Source organism: Gopherus evgoodei, chromosome 1, assembly GCF_007399415.2.
Source record: "Gopherus evgoodei ecotype Sinaloan lineage chromosome 1, rGopEvg1_v1.p, whole genome shotgun sequence".
NCBI classification, from domain to species: Eukaryota; Metazoa; Chordata; order Testudines; family Testudinidae; genus Gopherus; species Gopherus evgoodei.
Genome location: NC_044322.1, coordinates 152,814,100 through 152,823,024, shown reverse-complemented (window position 1 = coordinate 152,823,024; position 8,925 = coordinate 152,814,100). Strand labels below are relative to the sequence as shown.

General features: G+C 45.6%; 1 protein-coding gene across 1 annotated transcript in view; it reads right to left on the bottom strand.

The window, feature by feature from the left end:
- Positions 1-1,737: 1,737 nt before the first annotated feature.
- XK (X-linked Kx blood group) overlaps positions 1,738-8,925 on the bottom strand; it is a 31,456-nt gene continuing 24,268 nt past the window's right edge. Inside the window, exon 3 of the mRNA XM_030575709.1 lies at positions 1,738-4,469. Within this exon, the coding sequence (XP_030431569.1) occupies positions 3,640-4,469 (830 nt within the window). The 3' untranslated portion in view covers positions 1,738-3,639. The remainder of the gene's footprint in view (positions 4,470-8,925) is intronic.

Below are 8,925 nucleotides of genomic sequence, written 5' to 3'. Positions count from 1 at the left end.
ATGCCTTTTTCCTCCCCAAGTATAGTACCTAGATAATGCAAACACACATTGCAGTTCTGTCCAAACAGATCTGGTGTGATATGAAACATGCCAATGTGGTGTAACTTTCAACTTGGGTTTCTAAAAATTTGTTTTACAAATATAGGAGAATAGACAAGAACTAGGTCCTGCAAGCCTTTATCATATGAAAAATCACATACACACATGCGCACACACTCATAGCTATCACTGTCCCTTCCTCAATATGAATAGATAGGGAACAGCTTTAATTCATGCTCCACACTGACCAACCAGAGTGCAGATCTGACACCAGTGTTTCTGATCAGTGACAGTCAATGTTGGAGGAAGGGGTTTTTTTGTGGACCCCTAGTCACTGCATGCATAGGATCAGCGTAACCATTAGTACCCCAGGCCAGTCATGCATCAGAGCCTGACCCATAGTACAATTTGGATGAAGGGGGAAATGTCAGTCAACAGCTATCCTTTAAAATACAGAGTCCAACACTGCACAGGACTTTTGCCTCTGTCTTTCCTTCGTACATTCTCTTCCCACCAGCAGTGGTAAAACAGATTGATCAAAAATATATATAGCAAACATGTTATCTGATGGGTTTATTTAACCTCCTCTCTTAGATGTAATGACTGTATATTTGGAACATGGCAGCCTTAAACAATAACACTTACATAGAAGTATTTGACCTATTATCTCAGATATAATTGGCTACCTCTGCATAGCTAAGGCAAAGGCATCAGAACTGCAACAAAACCCATATATAGTCATCGTTATAATTATTTAATATATTCAGTAGCCTCTACATGCATTTCAGTAAATCAGTATAAAAATAGTAAATAACACAGAACATTCTCTAAAAATATGTATATACATAGAACTTCATTATTTGTATGTGAAAGAAAACACTACTATGTCTATGTGTATACTACACTCTCAGATGTCAGCTTCTGCATGTGAGTGTCTGGGCTGGGGGGGTGCCCTGCAGCTGGGCTCTGGGGCGGGAGGAGGTGTGGGTGTCTGGCCCCCGTGCTGGGCTCTAGGGGGAAGGGGCAGAGAAACAAGAACTGAGTTGTTGTAGGGGTTTCCTTAACTCTCTACTCCTGCAGGAATTTTTGTGTGTGTCTGTATTGTTACAGACATTGGGCTGTTTTACACTATATAGTTGCTGATAGGTATTTTGAAATGAAATACTGAAATAATTGAAACTGGTGTAATTGTATACTGTTATTTTGACAAATAAAATATACAGAATTTTGCAGAATTTTAAAATATTGCGTACAGAATTTTAAATGTTTTGGCACAGAATTTCCCCAGAAGTAATATCCCTCTTCAGGTTAAGCTAAACTGCCTTAGCCAAGGGGCGAAATGTCAGACCTAGGTGCTAAATTAGCACCTACTTAGGTATTCAGGAACCTAATGATGATTTTCATAGTCATCAATTGGGTGTCTAAATATGAAGTTAGACTCCCAACTTCAGCAAAGTACAGTAGAACCTCAGAGTTACGAGCACCTTGGGAATGGAGGTTGTTTGTAACTCTGAATGTTCGTAACTCTGAACAAAACGTTATGGTTCTTTCAAAAGTTGACAACTGAACATTGACTTGGTAAAGTTTCAAAACTGTACTATGAGAAGAAAAATGTTGCTTTTCCTTAATTTTTTTAGTAGTTTACGTTTAACCCAGTACTGTATGATATATTTTTTCTTTTGGTCTCTGCTGCTGCCTGACTGCTTACTTCCAGTTCCAAATGAGGTGTGTTTAACTGATCACATCTGGTGTTCATAACTCTGAGGTTCTACAGTAAGTTGGAAAATACACCCCTGTGTGTCCAACTGTACAGGCTTGGACCAAGAAAAAAAATTCTGCACTATATTCTTAGCTTGTGTAAATTAGTGTAGCTCCATTGAAGACAATTACAGCTTTCACCATCTGTTCCTCTAACTCATTGTTTAAGACACTTCTGCAAATGATCTAGAATGTTTTTTTCTTTACACAGAAATATTGCAGTCTCCCCAAGAACTTATTCAAAACCTACCTGGGGAAGTGGATTCATTTACAGAGTAGGTGTCAACCCCACATGTGAATCATGTGCCCATGCCAAACTCGTGCCAAGAAAGCCTTTACACTATCCCACCTCATAATGTAATGAGGTATTCAACATATATATGCCACACACACAGCGAGACCAAAGTAAAAAAAATAAATGCTACACTGTACAGCTGCAGCATGAAAACATCCAGTAATAAAAAGAGCTCAGACTCTTGCAACATTCTAGGTGCAAGCGCAACTTGCCACATCTTCGCCCCTCCTCCCATCTCATGACAATTCTGATACAGGTGCATTGATATCATCATTTCTTTCAAGGACGTCACGGTATACTTTAAAGCAGAATAGAGACTTAGCCAATGAATGGTAAAAGGGATTCCAATTAATGAATTCCTATCATCTGTTTCCAGTGGCACCTACAGTGTGTTAGGCTCAGGACAAACACAAGGTGCTGAATCAAACAAGAAAGGCTGAATAAGTGAATGCATTCTTCACACTTGCAGTCAATGTACTGCATTTTAAAACAAAACAAACCTCTTTTCAAAATGCTCTGAATAAACTGTCTTTCTGAGGTGCCCAGCTGCCAAAGTGTTCTCAGCACCTTATGAAGCACACAAATAATTTTGATTAATTAAGATGATGTTATGCGAAAAAGTCTTTAAGCTCCTCTTTTAAAAGGACCCAAATCTGTGGCACTTCTGAAGCCAACAGGGCAAGGCAGTCCAAAATACTGATGCTCTGATAACCAAAACATAACATTAAATAAAAAAGATGGGCTGAATTTCTTCTGCTGCTATACGACTGATTGTTATGCCTCTGCCGCTAGTTAGAGATGGTTCCAGACACACTATGCTGGGTGTTTGGTAATACACATGACACTCCATCCATTCAAGGCTTTAAACATTACAATTAATACTTTAAACTTGATCAGCAAAGTAAGCAGCAGCAAATGCAGACAGTGAAAGAGTGCATCAGCCTAATGCCCTCTGGCCATTCTCAGAAATAATCATGCTCCAATACCAGCAGTAGGGAACTGGCCTGCATCGCGGGCAGCCTAATATAGAATGCCTTGCAGCAGTTCAATCCTGATGTCACAAAGGCCTGTGATATGGTATTGCACCAGTCAGGATGTAAAAGCAGAAAACCAGCTAGACCACAGCTAATCATCTACAATTACCAGGTAGTCCAGTACCATGCTCAGCTTCCATGCTGAAATGGCCCGCTCTCATGACACTCTCTACATATTGCATTTCCTAGGTCTTCTCATTCTCCTCAGACCTCCTGAATGAATCAGACCAGGGTTAGGTCCATTTTGCTACAATATAAAGATGTCTCCTGTAGGATTTCAGACTAAGCAGGTGATAAACCTCTGTGTGGAATCACCATGTAATATAAATCCACAGACAGTGGCTGCTATATGTGTACGTGTGTCAAGTGTGCCGTATGCATATGCATGTCAGAGTACCCATGCAGCACAGCTGCACTGGCAGAAAAATTAACAAGGCTCAGAGTCCAAGGTACACAATGCTTTGGGTAAGCATGCAGTAGCTTTCCAGTTCTGCCTGCTTTCCACTAGCCACTTTACGCATTGAAAGAAACACTCTGATGCGGATTCCCATTCTGAGACTCATTTGTCTTATAACTGGCCTGCGCATCATCACCAATACCATCCGGTGATTTCAAGTCTGCCTTATCCACAGGCGCAGTGACCTTAGGTGGTTTGCAAGCAAAGCAGAGGTACTTGAAACATGACAGCAAACCTTCTGAAATACTGGATGAGAAGAGCTTCCTGCATGGGTGGCAGAACTGATAGAACACCAGCATGAACAGGATGGCCATGCAATAGCCAATCAGCAGCTGCAGGACTAATAAAGGGGCACACACGTACAGGTAGACGTCTGTTTTATAGACATACCACAGCAAGAGGAGGAAGGCATTCTCAATGAACCTTAGCATATAATATACAGCCAGTTGGTACCAATTTTGGGATTTGTTAATTAAGTCAGGATCATTTAGCTTCAGCTGCACAGCTGACCAGCAGAACATGTTAATGCCAGCATACAAGAAGGTGAGGAGGCACAGTACAATGGTCGTGCCCACCCTGGTCAACGCCTTCTCTATGTTTTCAGGGAAAGGGGACTTGCTTTGCCAAAAGAGAATCCAGGGGTAAAAGAAAAAGCCAAAGAAATTCAGGAGTACCACAGGCAGGACCCAGATTTGAAGCACAGAACTGAACAGGACTAGGACTACAACACGGGTGGCAATCTCAAAGCTTCTCCAGAGGAATATGCAGAGGTAGGCTGCAGCTTTCACGCTGACATCATAATCATCATACTTAATCTTAATGGCAAGGATGTTGCAGCGTAATGCACCATATACAATCGACAGCAGAGAAAGGACCATGAAGATGCCTGGGAAAAGAAAAGATTATCAGAACCTTTTGTTTGATCAAATGTTAAATGAAACACATTCAGATAGTACAAAGCAACTGGAAAGCTGCTTTAACAGGGGAGCTGGGGACTTCCCTTCTCTAGGGCAGTGGACCCCAAACTGTGGGGCATGCCCCCTAGGAAGTGTGGAGGAATGTTTTTGGGGGGGTGCAGTGGGGCCCAGGCCAGTCCTCACAGGGGGTGGAGAGTGCCACCCAGCCTCGCTCTGCCCCCAGCCCAGCTCCCCAACTCCAGATACAGCTCCATTCTATCTCCAGCCCAGCTCCGGCCCCAGCCCCAGCTCCACTCTGATGCTAACCACAGTTCCGCTCTGCCCCCCTCTGTCTAGGGTTGTCAACTTTCTGATTGCAGAAAACCAAATGTCCTTGCCCCACCCCTGCCATTTTCACCCAGCTAGGGCAGAGGGTTGGGGTGTGTGAGGGGGCTCTAGGCTTGGAGGTGGAGCTGAGGTGTTCAGAATGTTGGAGGGGGCTCAGGGCTGGGGCAGAGGGTTGGGGTGCGGAAGGGGGTTTGGGGTCTCACTTACCTCAAGCAGCTCTCAGAAGTGGCTGGCATGTCCCTCTGGCATCCAGGGGACTCCGCACGCTGCCTTCATCTGCAGGCCCTGCCCCCGCAGCTCCCATTGGCTGCAGTTCCCAACCAATGTGAGCTGAGGAGCCAGATCTCAGGCAGGGGCAGCACACGATGCCCCCTGGCCACCCCTGCGCCTAGAAGCCGGAGGACATGCTGGCTGCTTCTGGAAGCCTCATAGAGCTGGCAGCATTTGCAGCCAACTGGACTTTTAGCGGCCCAGTCAGCTGTGCTGACCAGAGCAGTCAGGGTCCCTTTTCGATTGGGCGTTCAAGTTGAAAACCGGACACCTGGCAACCTTAGCTCTGCCCCCAGCCCAGCTCTGCCCTCACTCGCTCTTTACCCCCAGGCCAGCTCCACTTCTAGCCCCAGCTCCTTCCCCCCTCCCCAGTTATGCCCCTAGCTCCACCTTCAGCCTAAGCTCCTCTGCTGAGCCAATTGTGCAGTAATGGGGGAGGAGATGCGGACAGAGGCCATTACTGGTAAGGAGGGGAGTGCCACAAAAAAAGTTTAGGCACCACTGCTCTAGTGGAATCCCTAGGTAGTATGCAGCCATTCTACACCACCCACTCCTGACCCTGTTCTTTCACTGACACAGGGGGTGTGGTCACAGTGGGTGGGAGCATCACCAGAGTGCACTGTGTTCCGGCAATCCACGGCTGACAAAATGGCCCCTATGCAGTTGTTCCTGCCAGCACAAGTTAGAGCCTCTGAGGTTATTCCAGCTTCTGCCAAGGGCTAAACCAGCTCCTGGACAGCCCCAGGATTGGGGGATGAGGGGAGCAGATAAGTAGCAGAAAGCAATATCTGTCCCACTCTCCTCAGAGGGAAACAGAGTCTAGCAATTGTGGTCAAAACATACTACATCACCCTTACAGAGGGAGCCCTTCTCACTACCAAACTTGCACACTAAAAACAAGGGTGAACTTGGTGGCAATTAATACCTAGTTTATTTGACCATGAATGGAAAAGATCTAACTAATTACACTGTGTGTGGTCAGTTGATTAGACGCGGATCATAGGTTGTTACTGGCACCCTACCCACTGTGATCATAAAGATTACTTGGGGGAATAACCTTTGGCCATGGGATTTTGGCAATGGTGCTCCATGCCCTATGGAATCAACCACCCATCAATTAGTAGCCAGTGGTAGGCTGAGTTAGTTTTTAAAATCACAGCTCACAGTGCTGTATGTCTGATGCTACTTTTATCTGGCTGTAAATTAGGAAACACCTTGAGACATTTGTGAAAAACAAAAACAACCCCAAACACTATGTAAATGTTTTAATAAAATAATACTTTGCAATAGCATAGTGCTTTTCAACCTAGGATTTCAAAAAGATATACAAAGGTACTCACTCACTCACTCACTCACTCATGCCTGTCACCCCAATCGGGGTATGGGCCGCCAACCATAGATCTCCAGAGTCCTCTATCCTGGGCCATTCGCTCTAGCTGGTTCCAGGTATACCCCATTTTTTTGCTATCAGCCTGAAGGTCGCGTCGCCAGGTGTTTCTTGGACGGCCTCTTTTCCGCTTGCCTTGGGGGTTCCACCGCAGTGCCTGTTTGGTGATGTTAGTTGGCTGCTTACGTAGTGTATGTCCTATCCAACCCCACCTTCTCCTTCTGATTTTTTCATCTGCTGGGAGTTGACAGGTTCTCTCCAAGAGGTGGATGTTACTGATGGTGTCTGGCCAGCGGATCTGGAGAATCCTTCTGAGGCAGCTATTAATGAAGGTCTGGATCTTCCTGATGGTTGTTTTGGTTGTCCTCCAGGTTTCAGCTCCATATAGTAGGACTGATTTCACATTGGAGTTGAACAGTCGAATTTTTATTGCCAAAGACAGCTCTCTGGAGCTCCGGATGTTCTTGAGCTGTAAGAAGGCTGCTCTTGCCTTACCAATCCTTACTTTGATGTCTGCTTCAGTGCCACCCTGCTGGTCGATGATGCTACATAGGTAGGTGAAGGACTGCACTTCTTCCAGGGGGCTTCCATTCAGTGTGACTGGGTCATTGCTGATGGAGTTAATCCTAAGGATCTTGGTCTTGTCCTTGTGAATGTTGAGGCCAACTTGTGATGATGTGGCTGCCACTACGTTGATCTTCTCTTGCATCTGCTGTTTACTGTGCGAAAGGAGTGAAGGTCGTCAGCAAAGTCCAGGTCATCAAGCTGGGTCCACAACGTCCACTGGATTCCGTTCCTACGCTCGTAAGTGGATGTCTTCACAATCCAATCGATGATGAGGAGAAAGAGAAGTGGTGACAACAAGCATCCTTGCCTGATTCCAGTTTGCATCTGGAAGCTGTTAATAAGCTGCCCTCCATGGATCACTCTACAGTGTATACCGTCATATGAGTTCTTGATCAGGTTGACCACCTTTGCTGGGATGCCGTAGTGCCAAAGGAGCTTCCAGAGGGTCTCTCGATCCACGCTATTGAACGCTTTCTCATAATCAACAAAGTTGATGTACAACGAGGAGTTCCACTCCATAGACTGCTCGACTATGCTGCGAAGCGTTGCTATCTGGTCCGTGCATGATCTATTCTGCCAGAAACCTGCCTGTTCATCTCGTAGCTGTGGATCGACGGCATCCTTCATTCTCTCTAAGAGGACTCGGTTGAAGACCTTCCCTGGCACCGACAGGAGTGTGATTCCTCTATAATTGGCACAGTTGCTAAGATCTCCTTTCTTGGGGATTTTGATGAGATATCCCTCTTTCCAGTCTACCGGAATCACTTCTTCTTCCCATATCTTCTCAAAGAGGGGGTACAGCATTTCCACTGAAGCATCCAGGTCTGCTTTCAGGGCCTCTGCTGGGATGTCATCAGGTCCAGCCGCCTTCCTATTCTCCATCATGGTGATGGCTTTTCTGATCTCATCTCTGGTTGGTTTATCGCAATTAATTGGGAGGTCCTCCTTGGCTGGGTTGATACCTGGTGGATTTGGTGGTGCTGGTCTGTTCAGGAGTTCCTCAAAGTGTTCCGCCCATCTGTTCATCTGTTGTTCTATTCCTGTTATAGACTCTCCCTGCTTGTCTTTAACGGGACGTTCTGGCTTGCTGAACTTTCCAGACAGTCGCTTGGTAGTATCATACAGCTGTTTCATATTACCGCTGTATGCTGCTTGCTTTGCTTCTGCTGCCAGTTCATCCACATACTCTCTCTTGTCCTTCCTGATATTCCTCTTCACTGCTCTGTGGGCTTCAGCATACTCTTTTTGAGCTTTGGCCTTTGCTGCTCTAGTCCTGCTGTTATTGACTGCTGCCTTCTTCTTCTTTCTGTCTTCTATCTTGATCAAGGTCTCTGCTGTGATCCACTCTTTCTGCTGGTGTTTCTTAATTCCAAGCACTTCCTGGCATACTGACCTAAGTGTGTCTCTCACTTTCTGCCATCTGTTTAATACAGTCTTCCTCTTCCTCAGACCGATCCTGTAATACTGAAAACTTATTCTTCAGCGTCAGTCCAAAATCTTCCTTGGTCTTATGGTCCTTCAGAAGGCTGATGTTGTACTTCACTCTTCTGTCTGACATGTCTATCCAGTTCTTTTTTAGCTTCAGCTTCAATCTGGCCACCACTAAGTGATGGTCGGACGCCGCGTCTGCTCCTCTTCTAACTCTAGCGTCCTGCAAGGATCTTCTGAACTTCTTGCTAATGCAGACATGATCGATCTGATTTTCTGTCGTGCCTGCTGGTGATACCCAGGTACTCTTGTGGATCCGCTTGTGAGGAAAGATGCTACCTCCTATGACCAGGTTGTTAAGTGCACACAGATCCACAAGTCTCTCTCCATTCTCACTCATCTCTCCCAGAGCGTGGGTCCCCATGACTTGTTCGTATCCTGTGTTG